The 24,381-nt window shown below is 36.2% G+C and overlaps 1 protein-coding gene and 1 pseudogene across 11 annotated transcripts in view; both read right to left on the minus strand.

Moving 5' to 3' along the window:
- Positions 1-744: 744 nt before the first annotated feature.
- Positions 745-4,502, minus strand: LOC147580226 (NADH dehydrogenase [ubiquinone] 1 alpha subcomplex subunit 3 pseudogene; annotated as a pseudogene).
- Positions 4,503-5,171: 669 nt separating this feature from the next.
- The window catches only part of ATOSA (atos homolog A), a 116,865-nt gene continuing 97,655 nt past the window's right edge, over positions 5,172-24,381 (minus strand). For 7 of the 11 annotated variants that reach the window (XM_086710717.1, XM_086710718.1, XM_086710719.1 and 4 more), the window contains 6 exons: positions 23,669-23,748; positions 22,865-22,973; positions 15,950-16,108; positions 11,427-11,495; positions 8,931-9,130; positions 5,172-5,751 (listed from right to left, as the gene is read on the minus strand). In XM_086710717.1, the coding sequence (XP_086566843.1) occupies positions 5,598-5,751; positions 8,931-9,130; positions 11,427-11,495; positions 15,950-16,108; positions 22,865-22,973; positions 23,669-23,748 (771 nt within the window). In that variant the 3' untranslated portion in view covers positions 5,172-5,597. Of the gene's footprint in view, positions 5,752-8,930; positions 9,131-11,331; positions 11,496-15,949; positions 16,109-18,720; positions 21,197-22,864; positions 22,974-23,668; positions 23,749-24,381 lie in introns of those variants that run through there. The other 4 variants (XM_086710720.1, XR_015252655.1, XR_015252656.1 and 1 more) reach the window with 4 other exon arrangements.

Raw genomic sequence — 24,381 nt, forward strand, 5'->3', positions numbered from 1 at the left:
TGCTACCAATACAATTGCTACTACCCATATTTGACTATCAAGCATTTTTTTGTTGTTGTTAATGTTTTATTTTATTTTTGAGACAGAGAGACACAGAGCATGAACGGAGGAGGGTCAGAGAGAGGGAGACACAGAATCTGAAATAGGCTCCAGGCTCTGAGCTGTCAGCACAGAGCCCGATACGGGGCTTGAACTCATGGACCGGGAGATAATGACCTGAGACGAAGTCGACTGCTTAACCGACTGAGCCACCCAGGCGCCCTTGACTATCAAGCATTTAAAATGTGACTACTACAACTGAGAAACTGAATTTTAAATTTTATATCATTTTAATTAATTAAATTAGCCACAGGGATTAGAATCACTGAAAAACCGTATTAACAGAGATCCTCATTAGATCTGAGGCAAGGTTCAAGTATTCATGTTTAACCAAAGCTCCCCTGGTGATTCTGATCCACACCTGCACAAGATTTTTCAGGCTTGGAACTTGGTAGGTGTAAAAAAGCTTTAAAAAGACCAGAGGTCTTTTAGAGGCTTAGGTGTACTAGCTCAAGAGTTTGTACGAGTCAAGGAAATAATGTTCCACCACATCCATTCCTCAAGCAGCTGAGAGAGGAAATCCACCTACATCGATGCTGAGATTGTAGCAAGGATCAAGAACAGAATACATTTACCCCCTTGTGGCTGCATTTTGCATTTTATTGGCCAGAGGGGAGGCGGCCTCCTCTATGTCACCAGCAGTGCTCACAATTTCTTCAGCCACTCCAGGCTTGGATCTTGGGGTCCTGGGGGTGGCTGGGCATGTCGGGCATGTCCCCATCATCTCAGAGGGGCACTGGATAGTTGTAGGATGTGGCCTGGTCAATTATGGTGGCATATTTGATGAAGGGGCTAAGGATGGGCAGAATTGTAGCGAGGCCTCCTTAGTGAAGGATGCAACCGGCACTGGTTATTTAGCCCAGGTATCCTCGAGGAAGGTGGCACCAGCTTATTTTTTTAAAGATGTTATTTTTAAGTAATCTCTATACCCAGTGTGGGGCTCAAACTTAACCCTGAGATCAAGAGTTGCATACTCTACTGACCAAGCCAGCTAGATGCCCCAAGAACAGAATATACTTTTAATAAAAGGACGCTATAGGAAGAGCCTGGAAGATACATTCGGGAAGTCAACTGAGCCACTGAGTACCACAACCCCTGAGGATAAATGGTGATTTCTGAGAGCTAAGCCCAGGGAACAAAGATTACCTGAATAGGTGATACAAGCCAGATAACTATAGAGAGCAGTTTCAACCACTTGAGTACTGGCAATGGAACTTAGAAATTGGAGGATGCCACTTCTCTAGGGACTGAGATGAGAGATCTTTATATGAATTGAAAATTCAGACAGGAAAATTTTGAATGAATTTAAAGTAATGATGAACAGTGGGGTCTAGAAGAGACTTCACAAACTTTCAACATTTTAAATCTCATAAAATATTTGCCACAATGTATTTCTAAACTTTCCCTTAACTTGAGTGCCTCCTGACAGTGTACTAAGTTGGATGGCCTCTGAGTTGGTTTAGGACATTCCTTCCTTCCTTCCTGAAGTCTTTTTAAGTCTTCCCCCTCCCCCCCCCCCCCAATGATTAATAGGCATGCCTTATATATGTAACTTATCACACACATATTATAAGCTGTATTGCCAAGAATATTGATGAAAAATATATTCTATGCCAGGCCATAAATACTAGTGGAAAGAATGGAAAAAGAGGCAAAATGCCCATGTAGTAGGGTGGAAAAGACATAAGCTTTAACTCATATTTGATTCCTGATTCTTCTAACAGTGAGACTCTGGGCAAGCTCTTCAAGCTTCCTCTTCTTTCATTATAGAATATCTATACTTTCTGCAGTATGGCTGTAAGTATTAAATAACATATAAATTGTTTACAGTGCCTGGCACATTCATAGTAGGCATTCACATGTTCTCTTCCTCCTCCCAGTGTCCAAGTTTAAAATACATATCGTCAACTGTACTTCCATAATAAAAATTTTTAGAAAGGACATCTTTTTCATAGATTATCCATGATAGAGTAAAAGGGGCTGATTCCAATGCACATATAGTTTTAGGAATTGAGAATGAATTCCTACCATGATGAAAAGACTTCTTCCCATCTAGACTGACACTGTATTCCTAGATCTAGTAGACCACATGGGGTGTCAAATACCAAAAGTTTAACAGTGACCACCTCTGTAGAATGATAGCTACAAGGGTGAACAGAGAAAGGGACTTTCATGTTTACATAATTATGTAGTGTGAAAATTTTTATAATGAACATATATTGCATGAATTTTTAAAATTAAGTTTGAAAAAGGATCACCACTTCATTCACAAACCTAAGTAAGAGTGAAGATCCTTAGAACGAAGCCTTGAAAGAGAAATGCTTTCCTTTCTTTCGGGTTGGGAATGACAAAGACCTGGTCTGGGGAAATGGCAGGAAGAAGGAATCTTCTTTTGGATGCCTTCCATTCAGTCCCCACCCATTTCATCACTATTTTTCTTTTTTTTTTTTAATTTTTTTTTTCAACGTTTATTTATTTTTTTGGGACAGAGAGAGACAGAGCATGAACGGGGGAGGGGCAGAGAGAGAGGGAGACACAGAATCGGAAACAGGCTCCAGGCTCTGAGCCATCAGCCCAGAGCCCGACGCGGGGCTCAAACTCACGGACCGCGAGATCGTGACCTGGCTGAAGTCGGACGCTTAACCGACTGCGCCACCCAGGCGCCCCTTAATTTTTTTTTTAACGTTTATTTATTTTTGAGACAGAGAGAGACAGAGCATGAACGGGGGAGGGTCAGAGAGAGGGAGACACAGAATCTGAAACAGGCTCCAGGCTCTGAGCTGTCAGCACAGAGCCCGACGCGGGGCTCGAACTCAGGGACCGTGAGATCATGACCTGAACCGAAGTCAGCCGCCCAACTGACCAAGCCACCCAGGCGCCCCTTCATCACTATTTTTAATTCTCATCTGATAAGAAAATTCCCAAGGACTTTCTGCAGGTTGGTTGTGACTTGGAGTTCTTTTTCAAAGCAAATTATTAGTATGACTCATTGGGTTAGAGTGCAGAACTGTCAAGTGAGCCTGTGGTAAATGAGGAGATCCCCATTACCTATCACAGGTGGACAGGTTGTCTGTTGGTATCTTTACCTGCATGCCAACACTCAATCTAGTGACATGGTCTATGAATACAAAGAGGCATGATATGGCAAGAGTGGTAAAGACTCTGCCTGTGACAAAAGACAGGTAGGAAAAGAACTATTACAATAGAGATAGTGCCAGGGCAAGGGAGAGCAGATTTGTACTTGGTCACCATACCTCAAGTGGAAAAAACATGGGCATAAAAGACCCTAAGAAGAAGAGGGACAAAATGCCAGCATGTTTCCCTTGCCAGGAAGGGCACAGGATGCAACCAGATGTTGCAATCATCTTCTTGAAATTTTCTTTAAAATACCCAGAAACAAGAAAAACCATGTACTAGCAGTAATTCTAGAAAAGTTGCAGTGAGGTACCCACATAAGAAGACACCTCTATCCAACATATATTACTAATTTTTGGATTACTGGAGAGGTCAAAGAATAACTTTTTTTTTTTTTTTAAAGCATTTTGATGGTTTAACTACTTGGTGTTTTCCAAGTTGCACTCAAAATTGTCAATATTTACTTTGGTCAAATAAGTCTAGATACATATATTGGAATGCCAATTCCAAAAATCATATGACAGAATTTAAGAAGGCATATTATCAATACTCTCAACTCTATTCTCTCACACAGACCCAGAAAGGTTAGAGGATTCCTGGAGTCAGTCCCATCAGATGCTATTAGAGCTAGAATTACAATCCCAACATTTTGGGTCCTAATTCCATGTTGTTTTCACAGCCTGAAAATCAAGAATAAGTCGTCAAAAATGTGTGCCATCGAAAACTTTTTTTTAGCTTTATGGAATGTAAGTGGCCTTTTCTCTTTGAGCTGGTATTTTATTTATTTACTTAAGAGAGAGAGAGAAAGAGAATGCACAAGCCGGGGGTGGGGGGGGGGAGTAGACTCCATGCTCAGCAGGGAGCTGGATGTGGGCTCAATCCCACACCTGGGATTATGACCTGAGCCAAAGTCAAAAGTTGGATGCTCAAGTGACGGAGACACCAGATGCCTCAGCAAGTATTTTAAAAGTTATTTATAAGAGGCTTCTTGCTGGCCACCCCACAGCCTGCAGTCACATACTCATCACTGGTCTGATTTCCCTTGAATAGTCTATCCATTATCTGGATCCCAATATAAGGACCTTCTCATCTCCAAAATTCCAAAGCACTCACCTGGTCTTTGACTCCCAGGTCTCTTGGTGTGGCCTACTTGAGTAGTATGTATTCTCTAACCTGCACTTGTTGCTTTGTACCAGCATTCCCAGTATCTGTGCCTTGTCATCCGATCTGCTGTTTCCCACTGTCCCTGCACAAACATCTAAAACCATTCTTCTTTTTAGGGGGATGGAAGGAGGGCTTTTGATGCATTCAATCAATTCCCTTCCTCAGTGGTTTTCCTAATGTGACCCTGAGCAAGAACATGATAAGTTTCTTTGGGGAAGAGGCTCAAGACATCTTCCTTCCCCTCTTGTCAGCTGTAAAGCTAGAATGGAAACCGTCTGATGGTTATCAGAAATTCACTTAATCACATGAAGATCTCATCTAAAAATAAAAGCCAAATACACGTTTCTTTGTTTTTGCGTATATTTACAATATAAATATTAATTTGTTTTCAAAGTACATATTTTTTTTTAACAATTTGCAAAAGTTATCTAGCATGGGACAGCAATTTAATGTAAAGCTTCTGTAGTAGCAATTAAGGAAAAATAGAACTGTTTTGGGAGTAAGGAGTTCTAGAAGGAATATGAATGGGCATAATGATCTGAATTTGCAAAGGGAATGTGAAGCAGCTTAGTCCACGTTGCACTGCCAAAAACAGCATGTTACAGGACTAGTATGTGAGATAGCAACCAGGATGGGATATTGTAAAAACTAAACCTTGGAGATATAAAAAGTACACATGCTTGCATAGTGCGTTAATCTTAAAGAAGCTCAACATTTCATTCTCATTTTCAATAAATTAAATGAATAGTACTTAAAACACATCACACACAAAATTAAAGACTTGTGCATATATTTTGGATTTCAACATTAATGTCAAAAATACATAGTATGATTTTACATAAGATTTGTGCTACATTAGAACACTAGAGACAAACATCACTTGAGTATTAAGGAAAACATTAAATATTAAATAACTGAGAAATAAAATGTGTAAACACTAATCTAATTGGGGAAGGGGGGGTTGCTATTGCAACACGTCCAATGAAGTGGTTTCAACAGTACAAAATGGATTAGGACATGAGTGTTTCCAGTCTACTTGGAATATGTGGATCTTATTCCAGGAATCCTTTAATAAAAACTGGTCCAGGATAACAGGAGAGGATCCACCCTCCTGGATGTTAATTGGTGCACTCCATTCTATGCTAATTTTTACTTTCAAACTTGGGTACTGAGCGAATGCTTTAAATTGTCACTCCTTATCAACATCTTGGTGAAAACTGAGGGTTTGTTGGCGATTCAGTGTAAGATTTGAGTTCATACGCAGCACCGCTATCAACTTCCATTGACTTTCTAGAGAACAGGAGCCGTACATCTCTATGGAGGTAGATCTTTCCAGATTTAGAACTCTGGAACCTAAACAAACAAAAAGATGCATTATTTCAGGGAATGAGTCTTTAAAATAAAGTTCAGTAAATTTTGAAAGCAAGAAGGAGTCTTGCTACCAATATTAAGAGTAACTGTTTAACAAGATACTTAGTCTTACATTGCTAAAGTATGTGCTGCTATTTAAGTGCCTCTTCCTTACTATTCCCTAAACATCCCATACTCCCTTTCCTTCTTACAATGTCAGAGATATTTTTTTATTTACATAATCTCTACATCCCATGTGGGGTTCAAACTCATGACCCTGAGATCAAGAGTCACATGTTCCTCTGACTGAACCAGCCAGGTGCCCCAGAGATGTTTCTTATTTCTATAAAGCTTGTTTCACATGTGATCCTTTTTTTTTTTAAATCTCTGACACCATAACACATGCACTTTCCCTTATCTACAATGTCAAGTTTCAGTTCACATCAGTCAATTATACTACATTTGGGCTTTGCAGCCCTAGCATCTTACAGTCACACAGACTGCCTTATTTCATATAACTTGCCCTCCCCCAATTGTGAGTACATTAAAATGGATTCCACATTTGAGAAGTCACCAAAGAAAATAATCAACTATTGAGGACAATTACTGCTATCATCAGTAATGGCTAGCTAATAAAGCCTAATCATCATTAAAAAGACAAAAATTTGTAGTGAAATGAAAATGGTTATCAATACTGTATATGGAACTGTATCTATTCCCTGCTAATACCTGTAACATAATACAGGGTGCTGGACTCTTTTGTCATATAAACTTATCTGGCAGACATTCAAACATATCCTTTTGTGCTAATCTCTCTGGTTTACCCTTTGCATAGCAGAAATACTCTTTGGGTTTATGAATTTTACTCCTAAATTAGCTGAAAAATCTGGTGGCCAGTTTTATGTGAGCTGAACGCCAGCTCACTCTTTCAATCTGTCTGAAGTTTTTTCACCTTCTCAATCTGAAGGAGAAAAATGAGAGCTTTGGGAACTATACCATACTCATACATATATATGGTATAGTTCCCAAAGAGGTTTCTTTACAGCATTTAAAGTAATCACTCTGTGGGGATTATATAAAAGCTGGGGTAGTTCATGTTTACTTTGGAGAATGTTGGTTATTTATGGTGGTTAAACTTCAAGAGGAATGGTATCAAATGGAAGTTTAGAGAGAGTTGAATCTTATCCTAGCTTGGGCTGGGATCTATTCTTATGGTCTGCTATTTCATACCATTTCTCTTTTTAAAAAAGTCTTCAGAGTCTGTTTTCAGATTTTCATTCTCACAATCTGTATACATTCACATTAGGCTCATGTCAGGTAGTGTAGAGTTGGGTTTAAAAACATTGCTCCAGTTCAACATGTCCTTAGGATGTAGAACACCAGACAGAAGACCCCAGGATAAGCAGTACTATGTGGGAACCCATTAATAGACTTTTTCAAGTATGGGGTTAAGTGGACAGCTCAGTCTTCATGTACTCCTGATGACCACAAGGCAGATCTCTTGAAAAAAAGCTGGCAGTCACCATTAGCAGCAGATTAAAGAGGTCTTCTGCCTGCGCCCTGGATGAGAGGTGCCTCCTCCTCATGAATAGGATCTTTGAAGTAAGGAGTTAAGCTAAAATGAATTACTGTCACTGATGTGGTTAAGAACTTCCTATAAATAGCATCTGAAAATTACCAAGAACAAAGTTACAGGCAAAAGACTATTCAGCTCTCTCCCAACCAACAGATTTGCTCATTGCCTGAGAACTGCACTAGGATTTCAGGGCCACAACCTTACCCCAGGATACTGGCAACACAGACCTCAAGGGCAAACAAATGGTTTTTCAAAATCTAGTGCTGTGACCTGGGTAGTACAAGTTAGAGGAAAGGTATTTCTGATGGAATTACCAGAATATAAACTCTATGAGAAAAGAGATTTTCACACTGCTGTTTCCCTAGTACCCAGAAACATACTCAACACATAAATACTTGTTGAATGAATGAATGAGGGTTAAAAACTTCCCTGCCCGATACAGTAGCCACTAGCGACATGTGGCTACTGAGCACTTGAAATGTGGCTAGTTCAAACTGAGTTGCCCTGTTAGTATAAAACCTATACTTGATTTCAAATATTTAGTGCAATAAAAGAGCATAGAATAACTCATTCATAATTTTTATGTTGATTATATATTCAAATTACAACATTTGGGTATGTTGGGTTAAAGGAAATATATTAATCTTTCCTGTTTCCTTTTTAAAAATTTTTTTATTTCAGAGAGAGTGTGAGTGGGGAAATGGGGGTAGAGAGGGAGAGGGAGAGAGAGACAGAGATTATTAGGTGGCTCCATGCTGTGCTGAGTATGCAGCCTGATGTAGGGCTTGATCCCATGACCCCTGGGATCATGACCTGAACTGAAATCAAGGTTGGACACTCAACTGACAGAGCCATTCAGGCACCCCAATCTTTCCTGTTTCTTATTTTTTTCTATCACTTTATTTTTATTATTTTTAAATTTTTTAAATATTTATTATTGAGAGAGAGAGACAGGGCACAAGCAGGAGGCACAGAGAGAGGGACACCCAGAATCCAAAGCGGGCTCCAAGCTGTCAGCACAGAACCCAACGGGGGACTTGAACTCATAAACCATGGGATCATGACCTGAGCCGAAGTCAGACATTTAACCAACTGAGCCCCCCAGGCACCCCTCTTATCACCTTTTTTTTTTAATGTGGCTACTAGAAAATACAGAACTACATATACGGTTCATATTACAGTATTTTTAAGATTTTATTTTTAAGTAATCTCTACACCCAACATTAGGCTCGAACTCACAACCCTGAGATCAAGAGTGTCATCCATGCTCTACAGACTGACCCAGCCAGGCGCCCCCGTATTACAATTCCATTGAACAGCATTGATTTAGAAAATGTGCTTCACTGCCCCAGATATGTCAGAATTTGTTTTGATATAAAATATTTTACATTACATAGCTATAAATGAAAACTTCCTTAATTCAACAAGTAACAATGAATGAAGGAAGATATGCTCTGTGTTTTCTGCATCTTGGCATATGAAAAGTTTCCAAATTAAGCAAATTCCAAGGGGGCACTGGTCTAGAGTGACACGTGTTAAAATAAACAAAAAAATTTGGAGTTGTTCTTCTGAAGTAACATATTTTCATATTTATTTGAAACATTACCTCAGATGTATGAGGTAGCGCAATAACCGTTCTTCTGTATGTCGGATGTTCTCTTTATTAACGCTTCTCTTCATTTCTTGTTTAACAGGTACAGAAAAAGTTCTTTGTCGTAGGAATGTCTGATGATTAGCTGGCATATCTCGTAAGTCATATATCACAACAAACATCTTCACCACAGTCTTATTAGGGTTAAATAAGGTCTGAAGAAACAATATAAAAATTTTTCTTAAAAAAGTGATTTATTGAGTTGATGCAAAATAATTGTGCCAATAATAAAATAGACTTTTTAATAAGAAGTTAATCCCACTGGATATAATTTAGTTTTGGGAACTAAAGTCAATAACATTTTAGAAGTTTATGAAAAGATATTCACTATTTTAAAAAACGGTTCAATTTATTTCCTGTAACAAATCAAAATCTTTAGTCACAAATTTCATATTAGACAATATAAACTTTTACTCTTTGTTCAGATTTTTACAAATGCTTCCACTAAAGTAAGCAAAATACACCCTTACTGGATTAAAAAATTCCAGTTCACTTATTTCAAACATTAGCTTTATTAAAGTGTGTCAAACCCAAAGTACTCAAAACAGAATGTTAATTTTCATCACATTTTGATAAGTAAATAGAAATTGTTTTAAAATAAAAAAGCTAGGTAAAACTAGACTTTTTGGTATACTAGGTATGTATAGTTACTATAAAATTAAAAACATGTTCTGAAAAAAGAGACTTTTTCTTATTTGGAAATTTTTCCAAGTTTAGAAAATAAGGTGTATTATTAGTTACCAAGTAGACTAAATAATAGTCTCACAGTTTTCATGTTCTCACAGTTGGATTCGTTTCAAAAACTGTAGTGTAAAATCATCAATATTATAATAGACCAAAATATGTATCCTTAGTTAAGACTGAATTAAATTCAACTGATACTTGACTATTAATAACCAGAGGAATATTATTTTTTAAAGTACTAATTTTTAAACAAGATCCCAAGCTGCTGATCTGACTTTAACCAAATTACCAACACATCAATAGGTAACTTGGTGCCCGTGCTTTCAGAAGCTCATCCGTGGCACTGGACATCACTCACTGAATCAAAATGAGAAATATATCAATATTATGATCCAACTTTTGAAATCTAGTGAGTCTTAAGATTAAGGCTAATACATTCAACAACCACAACAACTAGCAAGCTAAAAGTTCAAACCATGTTGATAAATAATTAAACTATATAAGGAATGAAAGACACACCTAAATTTCAGATTTAAAATTAATCATTAAAGTTGGTAGTCCTCAAACAAAGGGGTATGAACGTGCTGCCTTGGGATTTATGCCTCATTATTATGACAACTGATAGCTAGCTTTTCCATGCTTTCACATGAACTACATAGCCAAGGGTAGGAAAACAAGATGATTATCACTCTTTTTAGTTCAAGAAATCCATTTAACATAAAAGTCTAACTTTAATATGCAATGATTCTTCCTCAGTGAAATTATATATATATACATATGTATATGTATATATATATATATGTATATATTGCAATATGTGCACACAAATGTATCACATAATACCATGTTTCATCCCTGTGTGATGTGAACTAAGCAAATGCACAGAAGACTCCTTGATGTATTTGAACAATAGTGATGAGTAAAAGTGGTCTGGTGAAGCATTGATCACATTGAGGCCAAAAGGCATAAAAAGGCTTGTTGAATTAGACCAGATCCTGAGTATAAGGAACTTAGCTAGACTTTTTGTTTTTTTTTTAATTTCAACTTTCTTGAGGTATAACTGACAAATATCAGTTAGATTCTTGTCAGTCTGCTAGAGCCAGCTTTATAATATACTTTTGGGCATGTAAGATTATCCTAGGTCTGACTTGGAGATTAACCCAATTGTAAACTGGCCTTGATATCAAATTACCCTTCTGAAAAACCAAGACCAACGATGATGAAGGACTGCTTTGGGCTCAAGGAATTCTCCTGAGCCAAAACTAGAGCAACACCTACACCAAAAGGAAAGATGCTTTCTCTGCCCTCACATCTGTCAGACTACATTTCTACTTGGTGTAACCATTTTAGTAGGTTAATTTAGAAATTATTACACCAGGGATAATATAATTTTGTTTCCCAAGTTTTCCTGCCAAAGCAATACTAGCATTTGAGGTTTCCTTTTAAATAGGTCAATCTCAGTCTAACTATATTAAATAGAAGGAACTAGTAAAGTTCTAATTACATTGAAAACAGCTCTATTTAAGTTACGTAAACTGTCACATACTATTTTTCTAAAGCATTCACCTTGATTAGATTATTAATGTTTTCCTTTTATGGAGGTCCCCACATGGCCATTCCTGGGGCAGAGCAGGGAAACTCCAAAGAAAGCTGCAGCCCCACTGTTACTTACCAAAGTTGTTGCAGCAGCAGTAGCAGGAGAAAGGGCTAAGTTCTATATGTATGTGAGAGAATGATTATTGCAATTGTAGACTATAAAACACATACCACTTGTATTGTTCCTGAAGGAGGTACTCGATAACCCCTTTTACCAAGGGACTCTAAAGTAATCACACCCTTGAAATAAAAGAAGACAAATTGAGTACAAACTGATGCATATGTATATGAAAGGCTAAAGTAAGTATAATAAATCATGTAACTACTAAAATTTTAGAATTCTATTTGTATGCAAAAACATTCCCATCAATAGATACATTCTGAGTATGAAATATTGAGGGTCCCACCCAAAAGGAAACAATTTACTGCTCTTCCTGCAGATGTTGAAATAAATAACATTACACTGTTTGAAATTTCCATTAAGATATACAATATAGAAGTTCCTTAAAAAGGAAATACAGTTAGAAGACAGGATTATTTTCTTGTATCATGTGGAAAGAGAGAAATGAAAAAGCAACTAATTTATTGTTCTTTGGACATACAAAAAGTAAAGAATGCAGAAGGGGCTAAGTCTTAGCCAACAGTGAAGTAAATTCTTTAGTCAGTGAGTTAAATTACATATATGGATTTCTGACTAGAGATACACCAGCATAATCGGCATCACCTATAAACTTGTTAGAAATGCACAATTTATGGCTTCTCCCTAGATCTATCAAATCAAAGCTGTAGTTTTAAGATCCTCCAGATGATATCATATGTACATTAAAGTTTAAGAAGTACTATACTTCCCTATACTAGAAAACATAGTTTTCTGAGAAGGATGTTCTAATCACTACAGAAACCCAAACAACGGGAAGCACGTATAAATTAAAACAAGGAAAGCTAGAATTGAATATATGCAAGTTTCTAGAGAACTAAGATGACCAAACGACCACAGGTGGTAACTGTTATATATAATTCTTAGAAAGGGGGCTGTTTCATTGGTTTTAACTGGGGAAATAGTTTCGAGTAGTTAAGTAGAATAAATGCATGCTCTGCATTTCATATCCCATCACTTTACATTGTACATGACCAAACATGTCAACTGAAGTAAATATAAAACAGGACTGTCCCATCAGACATTTTTGCTGGATTTGTAAGAAAGACCAGGGTTGGTGGGTCAAAAGAAAAAGTGCACAAAGGTGAAAAGGAAAGCCAGACTCTGCTATGTGAATCAAATGCCATCCTTAGACTGTTAAATTAACATATTAATATTAGGAAATGTTTGTGGAAATGGGCACTGAAAGGACATATGTTGTTCTTGTCTAATGTGATTTACCGCGTGGTCATTTAAAGCATAAAAACAGCATATTAACAAACTGCATCTCTAACCAAAATAATAATGAAGCTTTAACAATTTCTTATGATCTGCTTTATGTGAAAAAAGCTGTGGCATATAATGCCCCTCTTCTTCCTAGTTCCAGGAAAAAAAAGTAAAATATATCCAAATAATAGCTACCTTTCATAATCACATTGCTATAGGCAATACATTACTGTTCTTTCCTTGCCTCCTTCCCCTAAATACGTATAAGAAAACTGGTGGGGCAAAAACTACTACTACCAAGCCTATGCTTATTTCCTTTGATACATACAATTCTAATAGTTTTCAGAACATGGTAGCAATAATTAAATCAATTTATAAAGAGAGTATGTGTATTTCTAAAACTTTATAGATTAAGCCAACACTTCACAACCATCTCTAAGCAACGTAAGATCAGTAGGGGCACTAGCAAATTACAAATTTTAGACAGAAATTGGGAAATTATTTGGAATTTTATTATTTATTATTGTAATTTTAAATAACTTAATTATTTAATAATTATTTTTAATAATTAAATTTATTTTAGTTGGTCAGAATATTCATGTTTCTACCTATAAAAGTTACTGTACTTATTGTATTTATTTTCTTAAGGTTTATTTATTTTGAGACAGAGAGAAAGCACAAGCAGGGGAGGGGTCAGAGAGAGAGGGAGAAAGGTGGGGAGAGAGACAAAATCCCAAGCAGTCTTCCTCTGTCAGTGCAGAGTCCATTGGGGGGCTCAATCCTACCACCCTGAGCCAACACTTAACCAACTGAGCCACCCAGGCAGGTGCCCCAAAAGTTATTTTATTTAACATAAAGAAGAAAAATACATTTTGTCTGGTATTTAAGGATGGAAAAGAAAGATGAAGATAAACAGAATTAAAATCTTACACAAAAACTCCACAGATTACTCTGCTATAGAGAATATGCATGCAGTAAGTAAAACTGAAAGAAGTTTATCTTAATTTGGTGAATTACAAATAGAGAAAGATAACATATGGTCTTGTTAATCTGATGATAATTGAAGTCGTACCATGAATTTACCACTGGCATGCCTTCTTTAGACCATTCTACCTGGTTCCACCATTCAATAGTTTCTAAACAGTGACATGTTGCTATGTAACAGTTGGAGAACATTTTTACCAGTGATACCCAAGTTGGAGAGAGATATTATGTGGCTTTTTGAGTTAATCTTTAAGGAATTATTTCATGAAAAGTCCTGTACCAGTTCTATATCACAAAAACAGAATTTTCTGTACATAATATTATCTTTTGTGAGTCATTTGTATTATTTGTGATGAGAGGTCCCAAGGTAACAAGTAGGAATTTGGTATCTCAGTTCTGCTGGTCTGTGATATATATTATCAAAATGTGATCAGTCCTTTAAAAACACACTAAACTACAAGAATGTAAATAAGATTCCCTAAATAAATATGATTAATTTTATTAATTTATAGTAGGAAAGATTTTTGGTCTAAGATTTGGACTGGGTCATTTGCAAAAGGAACCCATTCCTAATGAATAAACTAACTTAGAAAAAATTTAATTACAAAATGGAAAGTTTACTGAAGAATATTATCAAAGAAAAGTAAGTCAGGGATTCTTTAATGTTTGCTTATTTTTGAGAGAGAGAAAGAGAGAGAGAGAGGGAGGGAGGGAGGGAGGAAGGGAGGGAGGGATGGGGAGGGGGAGGGACAGAGAGAGGGAGACAAAGGATCTGAAGCAGGCTCTAGGCTGTCAGCCCAATTCTGGGCTCAAATTCACAAGCCGTGAGATCTATGGCCTGAGCCGAAGTTGGATGCTTAACTGAGTAAGTCAGGGATTCTTAAAGGACAGACAAACTCAACTCAATAACCTGATTTCATACTCTTTCCGGTATCTATTCAAAAGTTATAACCATTTGTGTGTACTTTCTAGAGAGAGTGACAAAACTCTTTATCATTTAATCCTATCTTTTTAGATGTCAACCAAGGTCAAGATAAATGCTGTTCTACTCTTTAAAAAGCATAGTTCAAATTCTCTCTTCCTTGTTAATTTCACTCAAAAATATTTATTTGAGCTGATTTCAGTCATTCACTCTTTTATCTTGTTTCTAACCCACCTTAATGGTCATTGGGGGCTTTGTACACTAATGACAGATTACAATAAATGAGCAGACACCATTATGTTTTCTCATTCGAAGTATGAAACACTGAAGTATGAAGCTCTTCATTTTACCCTTAAAATGGAGTAAGGCTAAAACAACTTTCCTTAAGCAAACAGGGCCAACAATGAGTAGGCTATATTTAAGTCCCTAAAAATGTATAACTTCCTTTCCTTTGTTGTCTATTACATAGATTTCTCTTTTCACAACCTTTAGTTCTTTCTTGAAAATCTAGAAGGTTGTGGAGAAGGATATTAGAGGAAGCAACTGGGCCAAGTGGGAAGCTAGAAAATTCAAATCGCAAGGCCAGGGCTGTATATTTCTATAACTATAGCAGTCTGTATTTCTCAAAGTAAGACCTAACATGAAAACACAGATGTGACCCCTTATTTGAGACCATTACTGTAAACTATGTATAGACTTGCAGGGTTAGCCACTTCTCTTTCTTTGTCTTTTGTAAAAGGGCTGATACCAAACATGCACCAAAACTCCGTATCATTTTTGCAGTTAAAGGCTTATTTTATTCTCAAGTGATCAGATTAACAAAATGGGAAAGACGTAATCATGGGATCATTGAGTCAAAACTGTGCTTTTACTTAGCTATCCTACTCTCCACTAGAACATTAGTGTGGAAAACAGAAATAGCTAGTATTCTAAACAACTCTAGGATTAGAAAAAAATGGTCTCGAAACAAACAGCATAAAGAGAGTGAAAGAGTCTCACAGAAGACTTAATAACTCACCAAATCTTTACCTAAATCTTCCTGAAATGAGGATCACATGTGAAGGCAAAACTTATGGGACCAGAGTATATAGTAAGTACTTGAGAATTTGTCTGAATTCAGCAAGATATGAAATCATAGTGTCACTAATAAGAGTTTTATGTTTTTAAATCACATAGAAACAAGAAAATTTTCAGCAGATCCTCAAATGCAAAAGAGGATATTTGTTGTTAGAGCTAGCTCAGAAAGAAGTTGTGAGATAACATGTCAGTACTTTTGTTTCTATTCAGCCTTCAATTTTCTCTTAGGAAATGCTTTATGTTTTCAAGTATTACCACAATGCAGTATTAAATTTCTTTAAATTTAAAGACACTTGCGATTTAATTGGTTGATTTTAGCAGACAGAGACAATTTTTTAAAATACTTGCCATATAAGGAGAGGGAGCATTATCATCTGAAACACTGTAGAATGACACTTCAACTGGAAGAGTCAAATGTGTGGGGCAGAAAATACCACTTGCCCCTACCTCAGCAGTAAAACCATCAACAATGCCAAGAGGATCTAAACGATAGTTCAAGACAGACTCCTGGAAGACAAAATAAATTTTAAGAAACAAATTTTAGAAGTTAACACATTCATTTCTTTTTTCATTTAAAGAAAAACATTACTATGATTTCTGGTACCAAAAAAATAGTTGCTACTCAAACAGAATCCAACAATATGTTAAAAAAATCATTTCTCACTATCAAGTGGGATTTATTCCAGGAATGCAAGGATGGTTCAGTATTTGAAAATCAATAAACATGATAGTCACTTCAATAAGAAAAAAGATAAAAATTATATGATCATTTCAACAGATGCAGAAAAAGCATTTGATCAAGTACAATATCTATTCATAATAAAATCCCTCAACAAAGTAGGTTTAGAGGGAACATACCTTAACACAATAAAGGCCTTAAATAAAAACCCACAGCTAAAATCATACTCAGTGGGGAAAAACTGAGAGCTTTTCCCCTAAGATCACGAACAAGACAAGGGTGTCCACTCTGAAGTCCTAGCAACAGCAATCAGACAACAAAAAGAAAAAAAGGAATCCAGATTGGTAAGGAAGAAGTAAAATTATCACTCTATACAGATGACATGATCCTATATTTAGAAAACCCGAAAGACTCCACCCAAAAAACTACTAGAACTGATAAATGAATTCAGTAAAGTCTCAGGATACAAAATCAGTGTGCAGAAATCTGTTCCATGTCTATATGCTAATAAGGAAGCAGGAGAAAGAGAAATTAAGAAAACAATCCTACTTAAAATTGTACCAGAAATAGTAAGATACCTAGGAATAAACCTAATCAAAGAAGTAAAAAGACCTATACTCTGAAAACTATAAAACAATGATGAAAGAAATTAAAGAGGACACACAAGAAATGAAAAGATATTATATGCTCATGGATTGGAAGAGCAAATATAGTTAAAATTTCTATATTACCCAAAGACATCTGCATATTTAATGCAACCCTATCAAAGTAACAACAGCATTTTTCACAGAACTAGAGAAAAAATACTAAAATTTATATGGAACCCTAGAAGACCCCAAGTAACAAGAGAAATTTTTTAAAGTTTATTTTAAGAAAGAGTGCAAGCAGGGGAGGGGCAGAAAGGGGAAGAGAGAGAGAATCCCAAGCAGGCTCCACACTATCAGTGTGGAGCCCGATGTTGACTCAAACCCATGAACTGTGAGATCATAACCTCAGTGGAAATCAAAAGTTGGACACTTAACTGACTGAGCCACCCAGGTACCCCAACCAAAACAATTTTGAAAAAGAAAAGCAAAGCTGGAGACATCATAATTCCAGACTTCAAGTTATATTACAAAGCTGTAGTCATCAATATAGTATGGTACTGGCATAAAAATAGACACAATAGATCAATAGAACAGAATAGAAAACCCAGAAATAAACCCCCAACTATATGGTCAATTAATCTTTGACAAGGGAGGAAAGAAAAATCCAGTGGGAAAAAGACAGTCTGTTCAACAAATGGTGTTGAGAAAACTAGACAGCTACATATGAAAGAACTAAAGTGGACCACTTCCTTACATCATACACAAAAATAATTCAAAATGGATTCAAGACCTAAATGTGAGACACCTAAAACCATAAAAATACTGGAAGAGAGCACAAGCAGTAATGTCCCTGATGTCAGCCACAGCAATATTTTTCTAAATATGTCTCCTGAGACACGGGAAATAAAAGCAAAAATAAACTATTGGGGCTACATCAAAATAAAAAACTTCCACACAGCGAAGAAAACAATCAACAAACCTAAAAGGTAACTTAATGAGAGAAGATATTTGCATACGACATATATGATAAAGGATTAGTATCCAAAATATACAAAGAGCTCACACAACTCAACACCCAAAAAAAATAATCCAACTAAAATATGGGCAGAAGATATGAACAAGCACTTCTCCAAAGAAGTCATATAGGTAGCCAACAGACAAATGAAAAAATGCTCAACATCCCTCATCATTAGGGAAATGCAAATCAAAACTACAATGAGATATTGCCTCACACCTGTCAGAATGGCTAAAATAAAAAACATACACAATAAGTATTGGCAAAAATGTAAAGAAAAAGGAACTCTCTTGTACTCTTGGTGAGAATCCAAACTGGTGTAGGCACTGTGGTGAACAGTATGGAGGTTTCTGGGGTGTCTGGGCAGCTCATTCGGTTAAGCCTCCAACTTCAGCTCAGCTCATGATCTCACAGTTTGTGGGTTTGAGCCCCATGCTGGGCTCTGTGCTGACAGCTCAGAGCCTGGAGCCTGCTTCAGTTTCTGTGTCTCCCTCTCTCTCTGCCCCTCCCCTGCTTGTGCTGTTGATTCTCCCGCTCTCAAAAAATGTTAAAAAACAAATTAAGAAAGAAAAAAACAGCATGGAGGTTCCTCAAAAAGTTAAAAACTAGAACTACCCTACAATCCAGTAACCACACTACTAGATATGTACAGAAAAGATACAAAAACACTATTCAAAGGGATACATGCACCCCTGTGTTTACAGCAGCATTATTTACAATCGCCAAATTATGGAAGCAGCCTACAATACATGAATGTAAGATATAGGGTGTGTGTGTGTATCTATACACATACACAGTTATACTGCTATATATATACACACACACACACACACACACACACACACATACTGCTACACACACACACACACAAACACAATGAAGTATTATTCAGCCATATAAAAGAATGAAGCCTTGGCATTTGCAACAACATAGATGGAGCTAGAGAGTATAATCCTAAGCAAAATAAATCAATCACAGACAATTACTGTATGATTTCACTCATGTAGAATTTAAGAAACAAAACAAACAAGTAAAGGAAAAAGCGTTAACCCAAGAGCGTTAACCCAAGAAGCAGACTCTCATCTATAGAGAACTGATGGTTACCAGAGGGGAGGTGGGTAGGAGGATGGGTGAAATAAGTGATGGGGATTAAAGAGTGCACTTGTCATTGAAGAGCATAGGGTAATGTACAGAATTGTTGAATCACTACATTGTACACCTGAAATTAATATAACACTGTATGTTAACTATGCTGGAATTAAAATCAAATTAAATTAAAAATAAAAATAAATAAATGACAGGTTAAACCTAAAAAAAAAAAAGTTGCTACTATTTTCAAGTCCTTATTCAGATGTTCATTTGAACCGAAATCACCTTTTCTCTCTCAATCTTCTACAATCCTGTGAGGTTTGGCCTCCTCTCACTATTCCAATGCACACTGAACTATCCTTAAACTTCACCACTGTTCAAACCTAATTATTTAATATGTTATTCTTATCTCTGTAAATAAAACTATGTTCTACCAGAGCAGGTATAATAGAAATTTTCTTACCCTTCATAGAGCCTATTCAAGGTGCTAGACACAGAGAAGCACTTAAAATCTTGTTAACACTCTCAAGCTCACTTGATGACATAATCACTTGTAACAATTTAGTGCTAACTTGCTACGTATAAGAAACATTTTAGGGGCACCTGGCTGGCTCAGTTAGTAGAGCATGCAACTCTTGATCTCATGGTTTTAAGTGAGCCCCATGTTGGGTTTAGAGATTACTTTAAAAACCTTAAAAATATAAAGATTTAATATTCTTAAGATGTCACTTTTCCACATATTGACCTATTATCAACGCAATCCAAACAAAATCTCAGCAGTCTGTTTTGTAGGAATAGGTAAGCTAACTCTAAAATTTACATGATGAAGGGGAAAGGAACTACAATAGTTGAAGCAATTTTAAGGAAGAATAGGGGTGCCTGGGTGACTCAGTCAGTTAAGCATCTGACTTCAGCTCAGGTCATGATCTGGCAGTTTGTGAGTTTGAGCCCTGCGTTGGCCTCTGTGCTAACAGCTTGGAGCCTGAAACCTGCTTTGGATTCTGTGTCTCCCTCTCTTTTTGCCCCTCCCCCATTTGCACTCCGTCTCTTTCTCCCTCTCAAAAATAAACATTAGATTTTTTTTTTTTTAAAAAGAAAGAATAACATGTTAGAGAACTCACATTAGTTCATGTCAATTCTAAAATAATTGGGCATTCATGTTCATAAAAATGAAACTGGACTATAAACTACATATCATATATAAATCTTAACTCAAAATGGATCACACAACTAAATGTAAGAGCTAAAACAATAAAACTTGTAGGAAAAAAGTTTTGTGACCTTGGGGTCAAGCAAATAGTTCTCAACCATGGTACATGTGTCAATGTTTAGAGATATTTTTTACTGCTATACCTGGGGGGTAAGGGGCAGACGATGGTACTGAACTCTAATGGACAGAGGCCAAAGATTCTACTAAATTTCGTATAATGCATCAAACAGATCCCATAACAAAGAATTATCTGGCTCAAATATCAATAGTGCCATGGTGGAGAAGTGTTGGGTTAGATTTTTCAGATGCACTATCAAAATTAAGATCCATAAAAGAAAAGAATAAATTGGACATTTAACAAAACTAAAATTAAAATCTATTGCTCTTCAGGGGCGTCTGGGTAGCTCAGCTGGTTGAGTGTCCAACTCTTGATTTCTGCTCAGGTCATGATCCCAAGGCCGTGGGCTGGACGCCCACATTGGGCTCCATACTGAGCTAGTAGCGTACTTGGGATTCTCTCCCTCTGTCTTTCTCCCATGCTTGCATTCCCTCATTCTCTCTCTCTCTCAAAAAACATAAATGAAAAAAATAATTATTTGGAAAACATTATGTGCTTACTTGGGAAAGAAAAGCTAAATGATAAAGCACAGAAAAGAGGCTCAACAGTATGAGTAATGAGGGAAATACAAATTAAAACCACAGTTCAACAGCACTGCAAAACTACTAGAATGATTAAAATTAAAACGACTGACCCATGCAAACACTGGCAAGGATGTAGATGATCTAGAACCCCCATACACTACTAGTAGGAATTAAACATGGTATAACCACTTTGGAAAACACCTTGGCAGTTTCTTAAAAGAAGTTAAAGATATACCTACCATACTACCCAGACATTCCATTCCTAGGTAGTTACCCAAACAAAATGAAAACTTATGTCCACACAAAAATGCATCCATGAATATCCACAGCAGCTTTATTTGTAATAGCCCCAAACTAGAAATGACCCAAAGGCCTAGAATCAAGTGAGTGAATAAACAAATAGTGGTATATCAATATAATGGAAATAAAAAGAAATAAACTCTTGATACAAAGGACAACTATAAATTAAAGAGAACTTATGGCTTGGACAGTCTCAGAACTTCTCTGAATTTTTCTACTGAAGTCAAGTGAAAATATATGCATATCTGCACAAATAACATTCCAATGTACTGATCTTTTAACCTTCTTCTCTTTCCTAAGGCTTTCACATATGAGATGCTCTTTTTCCCCACTCACAAATTTTCTTTTACTACAAAGGTTGCAGAATAAGTGATACTCACAATGGCCTCATGCCATTTTAAAATGACAGAGAATAGAGAGTTCAACAGTTCTGAAGTAATACCTTAAAAGTGACTGGAAAAGAAATCAACTTATCATAACTATTTTAAAACTTCGAAAGACAGCTTCAAAATCAAATACAGTTTTAAATACAGCATACTGTTAATATATCAAACTGCCATAACTCCAGTAAAGCTATTTAAATTAAAACTACTAATTTTACATTATTTTCCCATAAAAAAACCTCACCAATTAAATTCACTTTTAAAACTCCATTTATAGGCTTATGTTTCAGGTTGTTTTTCTTTTTTTTTTTATTGATGTGCAGTTGGCATACAATATTAGTTTCAGGTGTACAACATAGTGATTCAATGTTCAAGGCTGTTTTCTAATTAAAGGTAGCTAATCCAATAGTACACTTGATCCCAAGTAGAAATATTCTTATTAAATAAAATAATAGCACATTATTGGAGACTAACCATTCCATTTTTTAAAATAATCTTATTTTAGAATAGTTTTAGGGGTGCCTGGGTGGCTCAGTTGGTTGAGCATCCTACTCCAGATTTCGGCTCAGGGTCATGGGATCAAGCCCCATGTTGGGCTCTGCGTCAAGCATGGAGCCTGCATAAGATTAAGATATTCCCTCTCTCTCTCTCTCCCCCCCCCCCCCCCCGCCGCGCTCTGCTTGCTCTCCCTTTCCCAAAAATAAAAAGAGAATAGATTTAGATTTGCAAAAGAGTTACAAGTATAGTACAAAAAAACATTTGATTTTGAAAATTAACCTCCTTGATCATGAAGGGGCTCCTATCAGTCCACCATCCTCCTTCCTGGGACTCAGAACCAGTACTATCAGGTAAGGTGTGGTCAAGTCCCTTCTCTGGCTAGAGTAACAGACACCTCACTCCAGTTTACCTAAGTCCTCTAACTCCCCTACAAGGTACCCAGTTATAAGATGGCAGTACCAACAATTCTAACTTCACTTCTCACAGAAAGGAAAAGGGAAAGATTTCAAGGCTTTGAAAAAATACAATCCATTTATTTATTTCCCTTTCACAAACAAATGATATAAATAACACCCTAGGTCTAGGTTAAGAAACTTCAACTCTTGGGGCGCCTGGGTGGCGCAGTCGGTTAAGCGTCCGACTTCAGCCAGGTCACGATCTCGCGTTCTGTGAGTTCGAGCCCCGCGTCAGGCTCTGGGCTGATGGCTCAGAGCCTGGAGCCTGTTTCCGATTCTGTGTCTCCCTCTCTCTCTGCCCCTCCCCCGTTCATGCTCTGTCTCTCTCTGTCCCAAAAATAAATAAACGTTGAAAAAAAAAAAAAAAGAAACTTCAACTCTTAAAATAGTTTTCAAAAACATTACCTCAAAATTTCCTAAGAGACTAAGACTTGTTATAGGTGGAGCACTAGAACTCAGAAATGGTTTTTCATGAATATCTGGATCATCTTCAGTGTTTAAACACGGTCGATGACTATTAAAAAGAAAATCAGCAAACAAACACATTAAGCACAGTATTTTCTAATTTATTTTTTGTATAAAATTAAATTAGGAGAATTTGATCCATTTTACTTAAACTACATGATAAAAAAATAATCCAACCAAATTTTAAGATATGAAATATCTAGTTTAAATTCCTGATTAGATTTTATGGTCTTTGTTCTAATATTTGACGAAAAAAATGTAAGTAATACCCTAGAAGGCTTCAAGGCAGAATTTATATCACATAGTGGCATCTGCTAGAAATATATAATGCAGTCTTCTTTATCAGTCTTCATTTTCAGTTAAAAATGAGAATATAAAGGCAAAATTATGTGACTAAAGAAAATAAGGAGAGTATTATTTGTCAACATGGACACATTTCCAAGGCTTTTTTTTTTTTTGCAAAGAAGTGTAAGGTAAAGGAGGAGGTGAATGACCAGAAATATTCAAACTTACTTAAGTGCTAAAACCAATGTATTTATTATGATGACCAATATACACTAGCTACTCATTGTCTTAATTTCTCCCTTCATCCTTAATAACTGTGTGAAATTAATATTGAAAATGATACCCAACTAGAAAATAATATTCCTATTAGAATTGTGATTTTTAGAGTAAACATTTATTACACAAGACTAGAAATTAGTATATTATTTCAAATACACAAATCAGTTTTAATATAAATACCTTCCAGATGATAAGCTTTTCAGATGCAGTAATGAAGAATCCAAATCAAAGCAACCTGATTGTGTCTTTCTTTGAGGAACCTAAGGTCAAAACAATCATTTGTGATATTTAAAAAGACTGTAATTTTTTCTTGAATTGACAGAACACTTTTCAAATGAAAGTTAAGCATATTTTACAAATACTATAACTTCTCCCCAGTCTACTTACAATCATACTCTTTATTACATATTGTCCTTATTTCTCATGTTATTAACTGGTAGAAAAAAAATAAATGATTAACAAAAGCACTTTTACTAGGTTTTGACTATTTAAGAAGCAGAATGTTTTTTCTAAAACAAAATCTTACATGGAATCTCAATATATAATAAGACTTTTACTTTTTTTACTTTATATACAGTTAACCCTCTAACAACACAGGGATTAGGGGGCACTAATCCCCCCCGCCCAGCCTCTGCAGTTGAAAATCCACAAAAAGTTTTGGATCCCCAAAAACTTAACTACTAAATAGCCTACTGTTGACTGGAAGCCTTACCAACAGCATAAATAGCCAATTAACACATATTTTGTATGTTATATGTATTCTATATGTGTTGTTCAAGGGTCAACCGTACTTCTGTATTTGTGAAGGGAGTAAAAGACTTATAGCTTTCAAATAAAAATAAACAACAACAAAAAATTAAATGGTGATGGGAGCCTGGAGTCCTGCCAACTCT

Source organism: Puma concolor, chromosome B3 (assembly GCF_028749965.1).
Source record: "Puma concolor isolate L17-30 chromosome B3, mPumCon1.1.hap2, whole genome shotgun sequence".
Lineage (NCBI taxonomy): Eukaryota > Metazoa > Chordata > Mammalia > Carnivora > Felidae > Puma > Puma concolor.